The 20,301-nt window shown below is 56.2% G+C and overlaps 1 protein-coding gene across 1 annotated transcript in view; it reads left to right on the top strand.

Annotated features, from left to right (window-relative positions):
* Nucleotides 1-14,564: 14,564 nt before the first annotated feature.
* MYH10 (myosin heavy chain 10) overlaps nucleotides 14,565-20,301 on the top strand; it is a 60,279-nt gene continuing 54,542 nt past the window's right edge. The window contains exons 1-3 of the mRNA XM_068151615.1: nucleotides 14,565-14,691; nucleotides 15,565-15,660; nucleotides 19,268-19,386. Of these exons, the coding sequence (XP_068007716.1) occupies nucleotides 14,646-14,691; nucleotides 15,565-15,660; nucleotides 19,268-19,386 (261 nt within the window). The 5' untranslated portion in view covers nucleotides 14,565-14,645. The remainder of the gene's footprint in view (nucleotides 14,692-15,564; nucleotides 15,661-19,267; nucleotides 19,387-20,301) is intronic.

Genomic DNA, 20,301 nt, shown 5'->3' on the forward strand with positions numbered 1-20,301 from the left:
TCCCTGCCCACTGCTGATGGATTCCCAGAGGAAGATGGGAGCATGGAGATCAGATGTGTGTGTAGTGGGGAAGGGTCTGGAGAACAGGGCTGGGGAGGGAGCTGGGGTGCTTCAGTCTGGAGAAGAGGAGGCTGAGGGGAGACCTCTGCAGCTCCCAGAAAGGAGGCTGGAGCTGGGTGGGTGTTGGTCTCTTCTTCCAAGCAGCCAGTGATGGGACAAGAGGAAATGGCCTCAAGTTGCACCAGGAGAGGTTTAGGTTGGGTGTGAGGAACAATTTCTTCCCCCAAAGGCTTGTCAAGGCCTGGCCCAGGGCAGTGGTGGAGTCCCCAGCCCTGGAGGGGTTTCAGAGCTGTGTAGCTGTGGTGCTGAGGGCCATGGGTTGGTGGTGCCCTGGCAGGGCTGGGTTCATGGTTGGACTGGGTGATCTGAAAGGCCTTCTCCAACCAAAACAGCTCTCTGCTTCCCACAGGCATTTAGTTTTGCTCCAGCTGTGGAGTTTTGGGGTCAGTGTAAAGGTCCTCCTGAGAACTCCAACGTTGGCAGCCCTGCCCCATGGGGCACTGGCACCGTGGCCTGGGCAGTGCTTGCCTCTCACACTTTGATTTCCTCCTTAGCTCAGTGTTCAGAGTATGTGGTCCCAAAGGGAATGCTTTTGGAAGTACACAAGCCTGGAGCAGCTAACTTGAGGTTTCATTGGAGAGGGAGCAGCCATTAGTTTGCAGGAGAGCTTGAAATCTATTTCCCTGTGCAAATCAAAGCCTCTCTCAGGGGTGAAGTAGGGAGCTGCGAATGCTCCTGGGTGAGGAGTGACCTCGTGGAGGCCTTCAGGGACTTACCTTCCCTGGTCTTTGATGCTCACTCTGCTGCCTTTATTCCTCTGTGCTATAAAGCTCTGGGAAAAGCAAGTTTGGGAGCACAAACACCAGCTTTGGAGGCCACATTTCAGACAGCTTTGGGCTTTCTAAAGCCATCCTTCAGAGCAGGAAGGTAACCTCATCTTTTCCCATCTCCTGGGCTGATGGAAGCACCACAGACCCCCCCATGGCCTGCAGGGGTAGGCGCTGTTGTGCAGGTGCCTGAAGTCCTTTGGAGCTCTGCAGCCACTGGCTTGAGCTGAAATGCTCCCAAAAGGCACTGAACACCCTGAGCACTGCTGCCTGAGCTGAGCAAGGGCAGAATGCTCTCTGGCTCTGTGCTGCTCACCTCCCTGAGCACTGCTGCCTGAGCTGGGCAAGGGCAGAATGCTCTCTGGATCTGTGCTGCTCACCTCCCTGAGCACTGCTGCCTGAGCTGAGCAAGGGCAGAATGCTCTCTGGATCTGTGCTGCTCTCCTCCCTGAGCACTGCTGCCTGAGCTGGGCAAGGGCAGAATGCTCTCTGGATCTGTGCTGCTCACCTCCCTGAGCACTGCTGCCTGAGCTGAGCAAGGGCAGAATGCTCTCTGGATCTGTGCTGCTCTCCTCCCTGAGCACTGCTGCCTGAGCTGAGCAAGGGCAGAATGCTCTCTGGATCTGTGCTGCTCTCCTCCCTGAGCACTGCTGCCTGAGCTGGGCAAGGGCAGAATGCTCTCTGGATCTGTGCTGCTCTCCTCCCTGAGCACTGCTGCCTGAGCTGAGCAAGGGCAGAATGCTCTCTGGATCTGTGCTGCTCACCTCCCCTGCTGCCTGAGCTGAGCAAGGGCAGAATGCTCTCTGGATCTGTGTTGCTCACCTCCCCTGCTGCCCTTCTGGCTGCTTCTCAGGTGCTTGCAGGTCAGAGGAGTTGCAATGATCTGGACACAGAATACAGAATTAACCAGGTTGGAAGAGATCTTCAAGACCATCAAGTCCAACCTATCATCCAACACCATCTAATCAACTAACCCATGGCACCAAGCACCCCATCAAGTCTCCTCCTGAACACCTCCAGGGATGGTGACTCCACCACCTCCCTGGGCAGCACATCCCAATGGCCAATCTCTCTCTCTGTGTAGAATTTCCTCCTAACCTCCAGCCTAAACCTCCCCTGGCACAGTTTGAGACTGTGTCCTCTTGTTCTGGTGCTGCTTGCCTGGGAGAAGAGACCAACCCCCACCTGGCTACAACCTCCCTGCAGGGAGTTGGAGAGAGCAAGAAGGTCTCCCCTGAGCCTCCTCTTCTCCAGGCTAAGCAACCCCAGCTCCCTCAGCCTCTCCTCACAGGGCTGTGCTCCAGACCCCTCCCCAGCCTTGTTGCCCTTCCCTGGAGCAGAACTGGGCAGCAGAAAGGCAATGCAAGCTGACAGGAGCCTGAGGCTGAGGCTCCCCCACCCCTGTATCTCAGCCTGAGCTGCCAGTGATGTCTCTGCCTCCTCTGCCTGGCTCCAGCAGCCTGTTCCCCTGAGCCTCCTCTTCTCCAGGCTAAGCAACCCCAGCTCCCTCAGCCCCTCCTCAATGATCTTAGAGCTCACTTCCAACCAAAACAATTTTGTTGTTTAGCTTGGATGTTAGGAACAAGTTCTATGGAGCAGCTCTGCAGTGAGCACAGGCTGAGGGAGCTGGGGGTGTTCAGCCTGCAGAGGAGGAGACTCTGGGGGAACCTTAGAGCTGCCTCCCAGTACCTGAAGGGATCCTGCAGGAAGGCTGCAGAGGGACTTTGCCTAAGGGTGTCTAGAGCCAGGCCCAGGGGAATGGTTTGGAGCTGAGGGAGAGCAGAGGAAGAAGTTCTTTAATAGGAGGGTGGTGAGACCCTGGAACAAGTTGCCCAGGGAGGTTGTGGATGCCTCCTGCTTGGAGGTGTTCAAGGCCAGGTTAGGTGAGGCCTTGGGTAACCAAGTCTAGTTGAGAGGTGTCCCTGCCCACGGCAGGGGGGTTGGAGTAGATGATCTCTGAGCTGCCTTCCAACCTAAGCCATTCTAAGTTCCTTCTCTCTGAGGGTGGTGGACTGCTGGAGCAGGTTGCCCGGGGAGGTGGTTGAGGCCCCATCCCTGGAGATCTTCAAGGTGAGGCTTGAGAGGGCTCTGAGCAACCTGATCTAGTTGGGAATGTCCCTGCTGCCTGCAGGGACTTTGGACTGGATGAGCTTTGGGAGGTCCCTTTCAACCCAAACCCTTCTATGGCTCTCTGGCTTAATGGTCATGGTGCTGTTGGGTTGAAGGTTGGACTTGGTGATCTTAGGGTTGTTTTTTACCAACTGCAACAAACCTATGCCTGAAAACAAGTCTGAAAAGAGAGATTCCAAAGGGTGTTGTCAGATCCCTGGGTGGGAAGGTTCAGAAGCTGGGCTTGGGAGGTTTAAAATAACCTTGCACTAGATTCTTCAACCTGTGCCCCTGGCTTCTCCTCTTCCCACTCCAAGGCTGTGCCTGGTTCCATCAGCCCAAAGTGGGACTTTCCTTGTCCATGTCCAGTGGTTTTCAGCATCCACCAAGTCCTGTTGGTCCCTGCTCTGTGTGTGTCTCTGTGTGCTTCTGACAAACCATCCCACAGCCAGCCAGGAGCCCGGGGCCGCTCCTCAGGGGCTGGAGGAGGCTCTTTAGGAGCGAGGGGCAGAGGCTCAGCCCTGCTGAAGGTGCCCAGCTGGGGGGAAATGAGTGTTAGGAGGAAGCAGAATGTAGGACCCACCTCAGTGTTGCCTGTGCACTCTCTCATCTCTGTTTGTGTTTGCCTTGCAGGGGGAGCTGGAGCGGCAGCTGCTGCAGGCCAACCCCATCCTGGAGTCCTTCGGCAACGCCAAGACCGTCAAGAACGACAACTCCTCTCGCTTCGTGAGTGCCTGCTCCCCTCTCTGCTCCCCTCTCTGCTCCCCTCTCTGCTCCCTTCTCTGCTCCCCTCTCTGCTCCCCTCTCTGCTCCCCTCTCTGCTCCCTTCTCTGCTCCCTTCTCTGCTCCCTTCTCTGCTCCCTTCTCTGCTCCCTTCTCTGCTCCCTTCTCTGCTCCCCTCTCTGCTCCCCTCTCTGCTCCCCTCTCTGCTCCCCTCTCTGCTCCCCTCTCTGCTCCCCTCTCTGCTCCCCTCTCTGCTCCTCTCTGCTCCTCTGCCCAGGGGGGCTTCCCCTGCTGGGCACTCCTCCAGTCACTCTCAGGCTCTTGCTCTGTTCTTTCCTCCACCGATTCAGGTTCTCTTGCACAGGAGCAGAGGATGTGAGGGCTTGGAAGGGACCTCTGGAGATCATTGAGTCTAAGTCCCCTGCCAGAGCAGGGCCATGGAATCCAGCACAGGTCACACAGGAACACATCCAGACAGGGCTGGGAAGGCTCCAGAGAGGGAGACTCCACAACCTCTCTGGGCAGCCTGCTCCAGGGCTCTGGGACCCTCACAGGGAAGAAGTTCCTCCTCATCTTGAGCACCTCCTGTGCTGGAGTTTCCATCCATTGCCCCTTGGCCTATCCCAGGGTGCAGCTGAGCAGAGCCTGGCCCCTGCCTCCTGACCCCCAGCCCTCAGCTATTGATAGACATTGATCAGATCCCTCTCAGTCTTCTCCTCTCCAGACTGAACAGCCCCAGGGCTCTCAGCCTCTCCTCCCCAGGCAGTGCTGCAGTCCCTTCAGCAGCCTTGGAGCCCTCCCTTGGACTCTCTGGAGTAGATCCCTGTCCCAGTGCTTACAGTGCTGCCTGTGTTGTGCTGGGCTCACTGAAGGTGCAGCCTCCCTGGGCTTGGCAACACTGCTGTGACTTTTGGCCACTTGCTAACTTCAACCATCCCTGAAGCCATCTGGTGTTCAGAGGGTAACCAACACAACTGTGCCACAGAGCTTGAACTGTAACTAGCAAGAACAGATTTGGGATGAATTGGCAGGAACAAAGAGAGCTGCTGGTTGGCAGTGGGGGTCAGTGTGGGCCCAGGTGGCCAAGAAGGCCACCAGCATCCTGTCCTGGATCAGCCACAGTGTGGCCAGCAGGAGCATTGCAGGGATTGTGCCTCTGTACTGGGCACTGGTGAGGTCCCACCTTGAATACTGGGCTCAGTTTTGGGCCCCTCACTCCAAGAAGGACATTGAGAGGCTGCAGCAAGTCCAGAGAAGGGCAACAAAGCCTGGGGAAGGGTCTGGAGAACAGGGCTGGTGAGGAGCAGCTGAAGGAGCTGGGGGTGTTCAGTGTGAAGAAGAGGAGGCTGAGGGGAGACCTCATTGCTCTCTACAGCTCCCTGGAAGGAGGTTGCAGGGAGGTGGGGGTTGGGCTCTCCCTTGCAACAAGTGATAAAAGGGAAGAGCTTCAAGTCACACCAGGGGAGGTTTAGTTTGGGCACATGAAGAAACCTCTGTGCTGAAAGGGTTCTGAAAGCCTGGCACAGGCTGCCCAGGGAGGTGCTTGAGTGCCCATCCCTGGAGGTGCTGAGAAGAGGCAGAGATGTGGTGCTGGGGGCCATGGCTTAGCAGCAGCCTTCATCTCTCAGAGAATGCTTGGGCTGAGTGATCTTTTCCAGCCCAAACTATGTTATGGCTCCAAGGTGCTGAGCACTCTTCTGTCTGGCTGGTGTTGTTGTTGGGCCAGTGCCTGCTGTTTGGTGGCAGAGAACCACTTCTGATGTGTTCTATTGTTTTAGCAGTGGGGTGGAACTGGGGGTGAGGAGCTCAAAACCACTTCTGAAACTTCCTCTCCTTTGAAGGGGGAAAAAAAACCCAGGCTCCTCTTTCAGGGGGAGATGTTTGCAGCCCAGCTCTGGGGCTCTGGAGGAGCTATTAAATCTCTTTTCCTGTGAGAACAGAGCTCAAATTCACAGAACAACTGAAAGATTTCTTGGCTGCCTCAGTGCTTCAGCAGTTGCTTGGATTTATGATGCATGAAGTCAACTCCAGTGATAAGGGCTCTGGAAAACTCTCTGCCTCAGTCCCTTCAACTGCCTTTGCAGTCAGGAAGGGAGAGCAGAGTGCTGCTGAAGTTCAGCTTTGATCATTTTAGAGCCATGTTGTGATGCTGCTGCCTGCTGGCTACAGGATTTAACACATCAACAGGTTCCCCTCTGCAGTGGTTCCATGTTCATCTCTGGAATGCACCAAAGGTTCTCCTAATTTCACTGCTTCACTGATTCCATCCAGCTGGGAGGGACCCTCAAAGGGCATCTTGTCCAAAGCCCACTCCCCCACCAGCAGGGACACCTCCAGCTAGCTCAGACTGCCCAGGGACACATCAAGTCTGCTCTTGAATGTCTCATGGGATGGGGCCTGAGCCACATCCCTGTGTCTCACCACCCTCATTGTGCAGGCATCCTCCTGATGGCCAACCTAAATCTCCCCAGCTCCAGGTTCAACCCATTACCCTTCCTCCTATCACTCCAAGCCCTTCTGAACAGTCTCTCCCCACTCTTATTCTCAGTCCCCTTCAGATACTGAAGTTCTGCTCTCTGGTCTCCCTGGAGCCTTCTGCAGGCTGAGCAGACAGCTTCCTCACCTCACCCTTGTATGAGAAGCACTCCAGCTCTCTGATCATCTTTGTGGCCCCTTCTGGACCCCCTCCCCTTCCTGTGTTGAGGGCCCCCTAGCTGGAGAGAGCACTGCAGGTGAGGTCTCAGCAGAGCAGAGGGGCAGAATCCCTTCCCTCCACCTGCTGGCCACTCTGCTTTTGATGCAGCCCAGGCTGCCCTTGCCTTTGACTGAGGGGCTCCTTCCCTAGCTGCTGGGGAGCATCTGGTTTGTGTTACTGCAGTCTGCTGGCGTGGACATCCTCACTGGGGTGGCTCCAGCTCTATTTTTAGCCACCAGCCAGCATAATGCACTCCAGATGGTTTTATCTCATGCAGGAAAAATCAGCTTGGCTAACAACCATTTGAAATCCTGCTTTCAAGAGTTGATCCATCCTCCCCCCAAGTGGGAAGTGCCGTTCCTCAGCCCATGCAGGCTTAGCAGGCTTCAGCCTGCAGCAGGGATGGGACAGCCTGCTCCCTGCTTGCTGCTCAGGCCAGAAAGGACTGAAATAGGCCTCCTGTCCAAACAGTTCTTTTTCCCCCCCACCTATTTTCTTCTGCCAGAAGCAGTGTTTCAGGAAAGGAAGGCTCCAGTTTGCAGTGCATTTGCTCCTCTCACAGTCTCAACAAAGTTGGTGAGGGGCTTGGAGCACAGCCCTGTGAGGAGAGGCTGAGGGAGCTGGGGTTGCTTAGCCTGCAGAAGAAGAGGCTCAGGGGAGACCTCATTGCTCTCTCCAACTCCCTGAAGGGAGGTTGTAGCCAGGTGGGGGTTGGTCTCTTCTCCCAGGCAAGCAGCACCAGAACAAGAGGACACAGTCTCAAGCTGTGCCAGGGGAGGTTTAGGCTGGAGGTGAGGAGAAAGTTCTTCACTGAGAGAGTCATTTGTCATTGGGATGTGCTGCCCAGGGAGGTGGTGGAGTCCCCATCCCTGGAGGTGTTCAAGAGGGGATTGGATGTGGCACTTGGTGCCATGGTTTAGTCATGAGGTCTGTGGTGCCAGGTTGGACTCGATGATCTTTGAGGTCTCTTCCAACCTTGGTGATTCTGTGATTCTGCTGCAAGAGTGGTCAGGGATTGGTGCAGGCTGCCCAGGGGGGTGGTGGAGTTCCCACCTCTGGGGGTGTTCCAGAAATCTGTGGCCATGGCGAATAGAATAGAATAGAATAGAATAGAATAGAATAGAATAGAATAGAATAGAATAGAATAGAATAGAATAGACCAGGTTGGAAGAGACCTTCAAGATCATCAAGTCCAACCTATCATCCAACACCACCTAATCAACTAACCCATGGCACCAAGCACCCCATCCAGTCTCCTCTTGAACACCTCCAGTGATGGTGACTCCACCACCTCCCTGGGCAGCACATCCCAATGGGCAATCACTTTCTCTGTGTAGAACTTCTTCCTAACCTCCAGCCTAAACCTCCCCTGGCACAGCCTGAGACTGTGTCCTCTTGTTCTGGTGCTGCTTGCCTGGGAGAAGAGACCAACCCCCACCTGGCTACAACCTCCCTTCAGGGAGATGGAGAGAGCAAGAAGGTCTCCCCTGAGCCTCCTCTTCTCCAGGCTAAGCAACCCCAGCTCCCTCAGCCTCTCCTCACAGGGCTGTGCTCCAGACCCTTCCCCAGCTTTGTTGCCCTTCTCTGGACACCTTCCAGCAGCTCAACCTCTTTCCTAACCTGAGGAGCCCAGAACTGGACACACGACTCAAGGTGTGGCCTAACCAGTGCAGTGTACAGGGGCAGGATGACCTCCCTGCTCCTGCTGGCCACACTGTTCCTGATGCAGGCCAGGATGCCCTTGGCCTTCTTGGCTGCCTGGGCACACTGCAGGCTCATGTTCAGCTGCTGTCAACCAGCACCCCCAGGTCCCTCTCTGCCTGGCTGCTCTCAGCCACTCTGACCCCAGCCTGTAGCACTGCATGGGGTTGTTGTGGCCAATGTGCAGAACCTGGCACTTGGATGTGTTCAGTCTCCTGCCCTTGGCCTCTGCCCATCTGCCCAGCCTGTCCAGGTCCCTCTGCAGAGCCTCTCTACCCTCCAGCAGATCAACTCCTGCCCCCAGCTTGGTGTCATCAGCAAATTTACTGCTGATGGACTCAATGCCCTCATCCAGATCATCAATGAAGATGTTAAAGAGCACAGGGCCCAGCACTGATCCTTGGGGCACACCACTGGTGCCTGGCTGCCAGCTGGCTGTGGCACCATTCACCGCCACTCTCTATCCTAGAAGGCTTTTCCAACCCAAACACTTCCATGATTCTGTTGTTTCTCCCTCAGTCCTTTCTTTCCCAGCTGCTAGGGGACAGCCCCTGCAGAGAGCAGCCCCTCTGCATTTGGAAGTGGCTGGGCTGGGCAGCAGACTGAGGCTGAGGATGGCTGCAGGTCAAGCACTTTGAGGCACCAACAGATCTCCTATAGAAGTATCTGCTCTCACTCTGGGCTGCTTTCAGCCTTGGTTTGTTTGGTCACTGCCAGACACTGGGCTTTGCTTTCAGAAGAGCTGCTCAGGTACTGCTAAGCCTGGAGACAAACATCCCTGCAGTATTAGTTCCTTCATCTTCAGGAAGGGTTTGTGTGCAGCATCAGATGTCCCACTGAAGAGCAGAGCCTTTCAAGTCCTGTCTGGATGCATTCCTGTGTGACCTGCCCTAGGTGACCCTGCTTTGGCAGGGGGTTGGAATCAGTCTTCAGAGGTCCCTTCCACCCCCTACCATTCTGTGGCTGTGTGAAGTGGTGGCTGAGCACGTTGACAGGAAGAGAGGAGACTGGGAGGGGATCTGATCAATGTTTGTAAATATCTGAAGGGTGGGGAGCAAGAAGAAGGGGCCAGGCTCTTGTCAGTGTGCCCTGCCATAGGACAAAGGGCAATGGACATCAGCTGGAACCAAGGAAGTTCCACCTCAACAGGAGGAGAAACTTCATTGGTGTGAGGTGCTGGAGGCCTGGAGCAGGCTGCCCAGAGGCTGTGGAGGCTCCTTGTCTGGAGAATCTGACCCAGCAGCTCAAGGGAGGTTCTCTTCCCGCACCACTCTGCCCCAGTGAGGCTACAGCTGGAGTCCTGGGTCTAGTTCTGGGCTCCCCATTTCAAGAGAGACAGGAAACTGCTGGAGAGAGTCCAGGGGAGGCTCTGAAGATGCTGAGGGGCCTGGAGCAGCTCTGGGAGGAGCAAAGGCTGAGAGCCCTGGGGCTGAGAGCCTGCAGAAGAGCAGCCCCAGAGGGGAGCTGAGCAATGCTCAGCAAGAGCTAAAGGAGCTGTGGGGGGCAAGAGGCTGGGGCCAGACTCTGCTGAGTGGTGCCCAGGGACAGCACAAGGGGCAGTGGGCACAGACTGGAAGCCAGGAGGTTGGATCTGAGCAGGAGGAGAAAGTTGTTTGTTGTGAGGGTGCTGGAGGCCTGGAGCAGGCTGCCCAGAGAGGTTGTGGAGTCTCCTGGTGTGGAGAGCTCCAGTACCCATCTGGCTGTGTTCCTGGGTGCCCTGCCCTGGGTGACACTGCTTTGGCAGGGGCTTGGTCTTGATGGTCTCCAGAGGTCCTTTCCAACCCCAACCGTTCTGTGAGTCCAGGGAAAGATTTCACTGGGTGAAGCTCTTGTCCTGTGACTGCAGGCAGGGTTGTGTTTGTATCTCCACAGCACTGTCTTAATTACAGCCCTCATTAATGACCCCCCAATCTCTTGTCTTTGCAGGGCAAGTTCATTAGGATCAACTTTGATGTCACGGGGTACATCGTTGGGGCCAACATCGAGACCTGTATCCTGCTCCAAGCCACATCAGCAGCTGCAACTGTCCTGCTTGCTCTTGCTTTTAACCCTAGAGCTGACTGCAGTGCAGTGGAAGGTTACCACAGGGCTGCTTTCCTCTGGCAAGATCCTTCCCTCCCTTTGTTCTCAAGGGGGCTGAGCAAATATCCCAACCTCAGCCTGCTGCTCCTAGCCAGGAGCCTGACACTGCAGAGGGTAGCACTCTGAAACCTGCTGCAGAACAGCCCAAACCCAGGCTGAGCTCAGCAGGGAAATCACTGCAATGTGATCCCTGCTGGGAAAATACCTTCCTGGCCAGAAGCTGGGCTCCTGGGTTGTGCCCCAAGCTGGGCTTTGCTCCCATCAGCACTGCAGACACAGCTCTGCACCTGGAAGGAGTTTGGTGCTGATCTCAGAGGGGTAGAGCTGGAAGTGCTGGGACACCTCCTGGGGGTTAGGGTCTTCTAGGAAACAGCACAGGCTCAGTAACACAGAACCTACTGGGAATCACTGCTGAAGCCCTCAGTTCTTCCTACAGTGCCTCAGCAAGGCCACAGCTGGGGTACTGGCCCAGTTCTGGCCTCCCCACTTCAAGACAGACAGACAACTACTGGAGAGAGTCCAGTAGAGGCTACAAAGCTGCTTAGGGGCCTGGAGCAGCTCTGGGGGGCACAAGAGGCTGGGGCCAGACTCTGCTGAGTGGTGCCCAGGGACAGCACAAGGGGCAGTGGGCACAGACTGGAACCCAGGAGGTTGGATCTGAGCAGGAGGAGAAAGTTGTTTGTTGTGAGGGTGCTGGAGGCCTGGAGCAGGCTGCCCAGAGAGGTTGTGGAGTCTCCTGGTGTGGAGAGCTTCCAAGCCCAGCTGGGCACTGTGCTCCTGGGCAAGCTGCTGGGGGTGCCCTGCTGGAGCTTCCAGACTGGATGATCCAACCATGCTGGGATTCTGTGCCTCCTCACTCAGTTTGAGCTTTAAGGTTACTTTTGACAATGATTGGAGAGCTGGAGCACCAGTGGGGCCAGACTGAGAGTTGGGGCTGCTCAGCCTGGAGAAGAGAAGGCTCTGTGGAGACCTTAGAGCAGCCTTCCAGTAGCTGAAGGGGGCTGCAGGAGAGCTGGGGAGGGATTTGTGCCAAGGGCTGGGAGTGACAGGATGAGAGGCAATGGCTTTGAGCTAGGAGAGGGCAGATTGAGACTGGAGACATTTTTTCCAGTGAGGGTGGTGAGGCACTGGCACAGGTTGCTCAGGGAGGCTGAGGCTGTCCCCTCCCTGGAGGTGTTCAAGGCCAGGCTGGTGAGGCCTTGAGCCACCTGGGCTGGTGGGAGGTGCTGCATCCCCTTGGCAGGGGGTTGGAACTGGATGCTAGTTAAGGTCCCTTCCAATCTAAACGATTCCATGAATCTATTTTAGGTGCTTTGGATGTTTGGAGCTGCCACAAAATACAAGCTCCCAGTAAGGCTGGGGAGGTTCTTCAGAGTTCCTTAGAATACCCTGTGCTGGGATGAGGGCTTTCATTCAGCAGGGGGATGAAGGCAGCTTTTGCCTTTAGGATTATTCAGCTGGGTTGTGTTGTTTAGAGCTTGGTGAAGCCAGGAGGACTTAACCTCCTTCCTCACAAGGCCTCATCCTTGCTCACTAATCTCTGCCATCCCAAACCCAAGTCCTGCCCCATGTTTGGCTCCCAATAGGCAATGTCAAGATACAAAAGACCTCCCTAAGCTCACAGCTTATGGCAGCTTGTTGGACACTGCTGCACAAAGGTTATCTGGGAGCTGCTTCCAGGCAGTGCAGGTTGTGTGTAAGAATGCAGCACTTGAAAGGAGCTGCAAATGCCCTGCAGATAAAGCACTGCTGAGTGCAGCTGCTTGCCTGTGGGATGAAGAGCTCAGATCTGAACTTAGTAGAAATGGCTGAGAAAGAGCAGTCAGCTCCTCTTTCCACTTGGACTTCAGCTGATCCTTTCCAATGTGCCAGCTGGCCAAGGTGGCCAGCAGCAGCCTGGCCTGGATCAGCAGTGGTGTGGCCAGCAGGAGTGGGGCAGGGATTGTGCCCTTCCACTCAGCACTGGTGAGGCCACACCTTGAATCCTGGGATCAGTTTTGGGCCCCTGTTGAGGGGCTGAAGCAGGTCCAGAGAAGAGCAACAAAGCCTGGGGAAGGGTCTGGAGAACAGGGCCAGGGAGGAGCAGCTGAGGGAGCTGGGGTGTTTAGTCTGGAGGAGGCTGAGGGGAGACCTCATTGCTCTCTGCAGCTCCCTGAGAGGAGGTTGGAGTCAGGTGGGGTTTGGGCTCTGCTCCCTGGTCTCAGGTGATGGAAGGAGAGGAAATGGCCTGAAATTGTGCCAGGGGAGGCTGAGGTTGGAGAGGAGGAGAAATGCCTTTGCTGCAGGAGTGGTCAGGGAGTGGCAGAGGCTGCCCAGGGAGGTGGTGGAGTCCCCAGCCCTGGAGGTGTTCCAGAACCCTGTGGCCATGGCACTTGGGGAGCTGGTTTGCTGGCCATGGTGGGGTTGGGTTGCTGGTTGGCCTGGATGGCTTAGAGCACTTTTCCAGGGCAAACAGTTGCAGATTCTGTGGTTGCAGCCAATCTGTGTGCAGCAGGCCAGGGCAGGCACCACCCCAGGAACGACCTTGCTGCTCTGGGCTGCTCCTGGTCTGAGCTGCAGAGCTCTTCTCTTTGCTTCACCTTCCTGACTGCTCAGATTAGTCCTGTCAGTCCCATTGAAGTTCTGCTTGCCCCTGCAGTAATTGTGTGGGCTGCTTTGCAAGCTGTGGTGCAGGGGATGTCTTTAGCCCAAGCCTGCAGGAGGTCCTTGACTCCAGCTCTGCCCAGACCTGTTGGAGAAGTCGCGTGCTGTCCGGCAGGCCAAGGACGAGAGGACCTTCCACATCTTCTATCAGCTGCTGGCTGGAGCAGGGGAGCACCTCAAGTGTAAGTGCACAGCCTGCTGTGTGACTCCTGCTCTCTCTCCTTGTGTTTGTGTCAGTGCTCACACAGGGGGGGTTGAGCTGGCCTGGGCTCTGCAGCAGTGACTGGTAGCAGAAGATGGAGGAGCCAGGTGACTCTGCTCTGAAGTCAGTCCTGGGCTCCATCAAGCAGTGCCTGAAGTTCAAGCAGCCAGCTCCTGGATGCCAAAGTCCAGTTTGGGGCAGCCTGTGACTGGGAATCTTTGCATGGGAACTGGTAGCTAACAAACCTGGTCAGCAGTGACAGCTGTGTCTGTCCTGGGCTGTGCCTGGAAGCTCAGGAGGGAAGCAGCCCTCTCCCCAAAGCACAGTGGAACCCCACAGCTGGCTGCAGCTGCCACAGCACCAGCCTGCTCAGCCTCTGCTCTTTTCCCCTTCATAACTGCTCTGGTGGAACCTCACCTGGAGGCCTCAGCTCTGTCCAGCTATGGGGCCCCCAACACAAGAGAGACAGGGAACTGCTGGAGCAGCTCCAGAGGAGGCCACACAGATGAGGGCAGGCCTGGAGCCCTTCCCTGAAGATAGGCTGAGAGAGTTGGGGTTGTTCAGCCTGGAGAAGAGAAGGTTCCAGGGAGACCTTAGAGCAGCCTTCCAGGACCTGAAGGGGACCTAGAGGAAGGCTGGGGAGGGACTGTTCAGGAGGGCTGTGGGGATAGGACAAAGGGCAATGGTTTGAAACTGGAGCAGGGCAGAGTTAGGCTGGACATCAGGAGGAAGTTCTGCACAGTGAGAGTGGTGACTCTGGCACAGGTTGCCCAGGGAGCTGGTTGAGGCCTCATCCCTGGAGACACTGAGGGTCAAACTTGATGTGGCCCTAGGCAGCAGTTGGAAGTGTCCCTGCTGACTGCAGAGGGTTGGTCAAGATGCCCTTTGAGGTCCCTTCCAACCCAATGCACTCTGTGAAGCTGTGAACTCTGCAGCTGTCCCCAGCCCTCCCAGCAAGCTCAGCAAGATGTTGGCTATCTTCTGCTCTTTGATTTTGCCTTTTCCCCTCTGATAACTGGGGACTTCTGGTAGGCTGTGATAAGAGAAACTCTATGAAGGAGCAGACTTCAGAGAGCTGATCAACTCTTTTTCCTCCTGTGTGAGAGAAACTGGTGTGCAGCATCCTTGATGTGGTAATGATCAGCTCCTAACTCCATTTCTGCCTCTCTCTGTTCCCTTTCCACAGAGCTGCTTCCTTTAGGCTATCTATTCCAAGCAGGGATTTGAGATCCTGCTAGATCTGACTGGGGGAAGGCTCTGTTGTCAGGCTGAATGCATTAAACAGCTAATGTGGAGCTACAGAGAGAGATTCTGGGAATCTGGCCTCAGCTTTTAAGGCACATTCAGTTTTAGAGCTCCAGAAGGGGCTCTGCTGACTCCCAGCCATCTGTGAGAGCTGCTTGCATAAGGCAGAGTTTGTGCTTGCAGTGAGAGCAGAGCACAGGTGGCTGTGAGCAGCACTTCTTGAGCTTACATTCCTGCCTCTCCCCTTCTCCCTGATACAGCTGACCTGCTGCTGGAAGGATTTAACAACTACAGGTTTTTATCCAATGGCTACATCCCCATTCCTGGGCAGCAGGACAAGGATAACTTCCAGGAGACCATGGAGGCCATGCACATCATGGGCTTCTCCCACGAGGAGATCTTGTGTAAGTCACCCAGCCTCTTGGCTCCTCAAAGTCCACTTTTGCCCTCTGGCACACCCCTGCTAATTAATGGCACCAAAGTTACTCGTGCTGGAGGGTCCTGGACAGCCTGCAGCAGGTGTTTGGCTGCCATGAGCTAGAGATGGCCTTGGGAGGTTGTGGCTGTCCCCTCCCTGGTCGTGTTCACGGCCATCTCCATGAGGCCTTGAGCAGCCTGGGCTGGTGGGAGGTGTCCCTGCCCATGGCAGGGGGTTGGAACTGGATGAATCTTAAAGGTCCCTTCTAACTCAAACTGTTCTGTGAATCTGGGAATGAAGCCACTGGCCAAAAGTGCAGTACAAGCTTTAGCTCCTTCTCAACTCCTACTCTGGACTTTGGACTTTGGAGAAGAGCTTGGAGTGACAGGGCAAGGGGCAGTGGCTTTGAGCTAGAAGAAGGCAGATTGAGACTGGAGATGAGGAAAAAATTCTTGACAGTGGGGGTGGGGAGACACTGGCACAGGCTGCCCAGGGAGGTTGTGGATGTCTCCTCCCTGGAGGTGTTCAAGGCCAGGCTGGATGAGGCCTGGAGCAGCCTGGGCTGGTGGGAGGTGTCCCTGCCCATGGCAGGGGGTTGGAACTGGCTGATCTTTGGGGTCCCTCCCAAGCCATTCTGTGATTCCTCGTTGTGGGGGTGCTGGAGGCCTGGAGCAGGCTGCCCAGAGAGGTTGTGGAGTCTCCTGGTGTGGAGAGCTTCCAAGCCCAGCTGGGCACTGTGCTCCTGGGCAAGCTGCTGGGGGTGCCCTGCTGGAGCAGGGGGTCGGACTGGCTGATCCCCAGGGGTCCCTTTCAGCCCCCAGCATGCAGTAACTCTGTGGTTTGTCTCTTGTTACCACAGCAATGCTGAAAGTGGTGTCTTCAGTGCTGCAGTTTGGAAACATCTCCTTTAAGAAGGAGAGGAACACCGACCAGGCTTCCATGCCAGAGAACACTGGTGAGTTGCTCACGTTTCTTGGCCTCCCTTGCAGCTGAGCTGTAGCTTTCTTAGTGCATAGCTCTGAAAGTGCAGAGCAGGCTTCTCCACTTCCTCCAGAGCCTTCTGTGCCAGAAGAGGCCACGACAGCTGTGGCAGTAGCCAACAAGCACTCAGTAAAGCTCTTCCATTCCTGTCCCACAGAGCTATCCAGCAGCAGCAGTGATGCTGTTGGCATGAATGCTGCTGGGCTTTGAGGGAGTGTCTCACTTGGAGCCCTGTCTATTATCATCTCCAAAGTCTTAAGGCCTAGGAAGGAGTGCAGGATTAAATCATTTTGTTTGCTTTGGTTCTTGGCAGCACTTTCCTTGCCAACAATAAGAGCCCTGCAGCCAAGCACAACTTCCCCAGGGGAATGGTTTGGACACCAGAATGCTGTGTGTAGGAAAGCCTGTGGCATGATGGCATGGCTGGGCTTGGATTCATCCAGCTGCAGTGCCAGCAGCTTCCTGAGGAGTGCAGCCACACACACACACACAAAGAGAGGCCTTCTGACACAGGTCTCAGCTGGTCTGCTTTGGTACTTCAGTGCCAGCCTCTTACAGGCTCTTTGAGCAAGGCAGCTTTGGGAAGTGGCTTGGGAAGAGCAGGAGCAGCTGGCATGGACAGGGCCTGCTGCAGATGCACAGCTCTCAGTTCTGTCTGTGGCCTCTTCCCTAATGGTCCTCAATTGCTAGTCCACAACTGGTGTCATTGGCAGGGCAGTGGCCTGCTCCCAGAGGGCTCCCAGCAGTGGGTATGGGTTAGAGTTTGGCAGTCACTGGCCTCACGTGGGGCAGAGTGACTGGAAACTGCCTGGTGGAAAAGGGATGGATGCTGACAGCAGCTGAAGGTGAGCCAGCAGTGTGCCCAGCTGCAGCCTGGCCTGGATCAGCAATGGTGTGGCCAGCAGGAGGGGGCAGGGATTGTGCCCTTCCACTCAGCACTGGTGAGGCCACACCTTGAATCCTGGGCTCAGTTTTGGGTCCCTCATTCCAAGAAGGACACTGAGGGGGTGAAGTGTGTCCAGAGGAGAGCAATGAAGCTGCTGGAGGGTCTGGAGAACAGGGCTGGGGAGGAGCAGCTGGGGGGGTTTAGCCTGGAGCAGAGGAGGCTGAGGGAGACCTCATTGCTCTCTGCACCTCCCTGAGAGGAGGTTGGAGTCAGGTGGGGGATGGGCTCTGCTCCCTAGTCTCAGGTGATGGAAGGAGAGGAAATGGCCTGAAATTGTGCCAGGGGAGGCTGAGGTTGGAGAGGAGGAGAAATGCCTTTGCTGCAGGAGTGGTCAGGGACTGGCAGAGGCTGCCCAGGGAGGTGGTGGAGTCCCCAGCCCTGGAGGGGTTCCAGAAAGGTGTGACCATGGCAGCTGGGGAGCTGGTTTGCTGGCCATGGTGGGGTTGGGTTGCTGGTTGGCCTGGATGGCCTTAGAGCACTTTTCCAAGGCAAACAGTTGCAGATTCTGTGGTTGCAGCCAATCTGTGTGCAGCAGGCCAGGGCAGGCACCACCCCAGGAACGACCTTGCTGCTCTGGGCTGCTCCCGGTCTGAGCTGCAGAGCTCTTCTCTTTGCTTCACCTTCCTGACTGCTCAGATTGGCCTTAGTCCTGTCAGGGGAGGGTGAGGTTGGACAGCAGAAGAAAATTCTTCTGTGAAAGGGATCTCAAAGCCTGGCAGAGGCTGCCCAGGCAGGTGGTTGGATGCCCATCCCTGAGAGGTGTTTAGGAGATGGCAGAGATGCTGAGGGCCATGGTTTGGCTGCAGCCTTGTTAGAGGATGGTTGGACTGGATGAGCCTGAAGGTGCTTTCCAGCCAGAATGATGCTGTGGAGTGTTCCTGTGTGCAGCTGCAGTGGAAGGATTGCTCCATTTGTGGTGCTGCCTTCTGTTCTCTATTGATTCCTGAACCCTTCTAATGACTCAGTGGACACACAGAGAATCTCAGCACTAAAAGCAAGCTGGTGGCTTTTAAAAACCAGCAACCTACCCCCTCCCCCCCAGAAAACATACAGTGCAGAGGAAGCTTTTCTCTGTTGGCATGCAAATCCACTTTCCACTGCTGGCTTGTAAAAATAGCTCTTTTCATGCTGAGAGCCAAGCAAGGAGCTGTCAGGTGACAGGGACAAGGAGTTTAAGCACTTAGTGGATGGTGTGGAGGGCTTCCTGCTGAAGGGCAGCACTTCCCCAGGCCTAAAAATACCTCCAGTGTCACTTTCCCTTTTGGGATCATAAACACCCAGGCTGCTGTGGAGCTCTGTGGAAAGGCTTCTGGCAGCAGCAGTGCAGAGCAGCGCTGGGGGGGACACGTCTCAGAGTGTGGCACCAGCACAGCTCCTGCTGGGTGAAGAGTGACCTGCTGCTGCTGCTCAGGTTCTGGCAGAACAAGAGGAAATGGCCTCAGGTTGCCCCAGGGGTGGTTTAGGTTGGACATGAGGAGCAATTTCTGCTGCAAAGGGTTGTCAGGGCCTGGCCCAGGCTGCCCAGGGCAGTGGTGGAGTCCCCATCCCTGGAGGGGTTTCAGAGCTGTGCAGATGTGGTGCTGAGGGCTGTGGGTTGGTGGTGCCCTGGCAGTGCTGGGGTAGTGGTTGGACTTTGATCTTGGAAGTCTTTTCCAGCCTCATCCATTCTGTGCTTCTCCCTAACCCAGTACAAATCCCTGCTGTATGCAGCTTCAACTGTGCTCTGCTGCAGTCTGACACTGCCTGAGCTGCTGCACAGCTTCTCACCAGTGTGCAGTCTGATGCAGTTCAGAAAGTCCTAGAATTGTTTGAGTTGGGCTGGGAAAGCCCTCTAAGATCACCCAGTGCAACCAGCAACCCAGCTCCTCCATGGCCATCAAACCATGGCCCCAAGTGCCATGGCCACAGGGTTCTGGAACCCCTCCAGGGCTGGGGACTCCACCACCTCCCTGGGCAGCCTCTGCCAATCCCTGACCACTCCTGTAGCAAAGACATTTTTCCTCCTCTCCAACCTCAGCCTCCCCTGGCACAATTTCAGGCCATTTCCTCTCCTTCCATCACCTGAGACTAGGGAGCAGTGCCCAACCCTCACCTCCTTGCAACCTCCTCTCAGGGAGCTGCAGAGAGCAAGGAGGTCTCCCTCAGCCTCCTCTGCTCCAGACTAAACCCCCCCAGCTCCCTCAGCTGCTCCTCCCCAGCCCTGTTCTCCAGACCCTTCCCCAGTTTTGTTTCCCTTCTCTGGACCTGCTCCAGCCCCTCAGTGTCCTTCTTGGAGTGAGGGACCCAAAACTGCCCCCAGGGTTGGAGGTGTGGCCTCCCCAGGGCCCAGCACAGGGCACTGCTCCCTGTGTGATGTCCTCAGCCTTCCCTTCCCTTTTCACATGACAGATGTAGCTGGGCTGGGATCTCCCAGGCACCAGGGGGTCTCCCAGACTCCCCAGAGGAGCTCCAGTGGTGTGCTGCTGGGGGGACTGCCAGCCCCCTCTGCAGACCCAGAGGCAGATCTCCTGGGCTGCAGGAGCCAGCAGCAGCTGGGATTTGCAGCTGGCTGACGGCAGGCTTTGCCAGGGGCTGGCTTCGGTGGCACTGCTGCTGCGGGGGATCCCAGAGCTCCTCTTGCTTCCTCTCTTCCCAGTCGCACAGAAACTCTGCCATCTGCTGGGGATGAACGTGATGGAGTTCACCAGGGCCATCCTCACCCCCCGCATCAAGGTGGGCAGGGACTACGTGCAGAAGGCCCAGACCAAGGAGCAGGTAAGTGCTGCAGGAGCCTCTGCCTCACCCTCAGCAGTTCTCAGCAGGGGGAGCTGGGATCAGGTGTGTGCTGCAACCACCTGAAGGAGGAATCCCAGCAAGAATCTATGGCAAAGGAGGAAAAACCTTCCCTTTCCCTGCCCTCTGCTGGCTTCCTCCTTTCATGCCATTGCTGTGTCAAGCATGCAGCTTGGGGTTTGCAGGGAGCAGCTGCAGCCCAGCCTTGTCATGCCATGGATCAACCCCCAGCCTGCTTCTGCTGCTTGTTTTCATGCCTCACTGCTACTACCTCCACTCAGCCTCTCCTGTCTGAGCTGTGGTACCTTCAGAGTCCTTCCTCTGGGAAGGAATAAAAACTGCAGCAGTAGAGGCTGGGAGGTGATCTGCTGGAGAGCAGCCCCCTGGAGAGGGACCTGGGAGTGCTGGGGACAACAGGTTCTGCCTGGGACAGGAATGTGCCCTGAGGGCCAAGAAGGCCTATGGGATCCTGGGGGGCATTAAGAGTGTGGCCAGCAGATCCAGGGAGGGTCTCCTCCCCCTCTCCTCTGCCCTGCTGAGACCTCACCTGCAATATTGCATCCAGTGCTGGGCTCCCCAGCTCAGGAGGGACAGGGATCTGCTGGAGAGAGTCCAAGGGAGGGCTCCAAGGCTGCTGAAGGGACTGCAGCACTGCCTGGGGAGGAGAGGCTGAGAGCCCTGGGGCTGTTCAGTCTGGAGAGGAGAAGACTGAGAGGGATCTGATCAATGTCTATCAATAGCTGAGGGCTGGGGTCAGGAGGCAGGGGCCAGGCTCTGCTCAGCTGCACCCTGGGATAGGACAAGGGGCAATGGATGGAAACTGCAGCCCAGGAGGTTCCACCTCAACATGAGGAGGAACTTCTTCCCTGTGAGGGTCCCAGAGCCCTGGAGCAGGCT

This window comes from Melanerpes formicivorus, unplaced genomic scaffold (genome assembly GCF_026170545.1).
Source record: "Melanerpes formicivorus ecotype bairdi unplaced genomic scaffold, bMelFor1.0.p_v2 SCAF_21, whole genome shotgun sequence".
Lineage (NCBI taxonomy): Eukaryota > Metazoa > Chordata > Aves > Piciformes > Picidae > Melanerpes > Melanerpes formicivorus.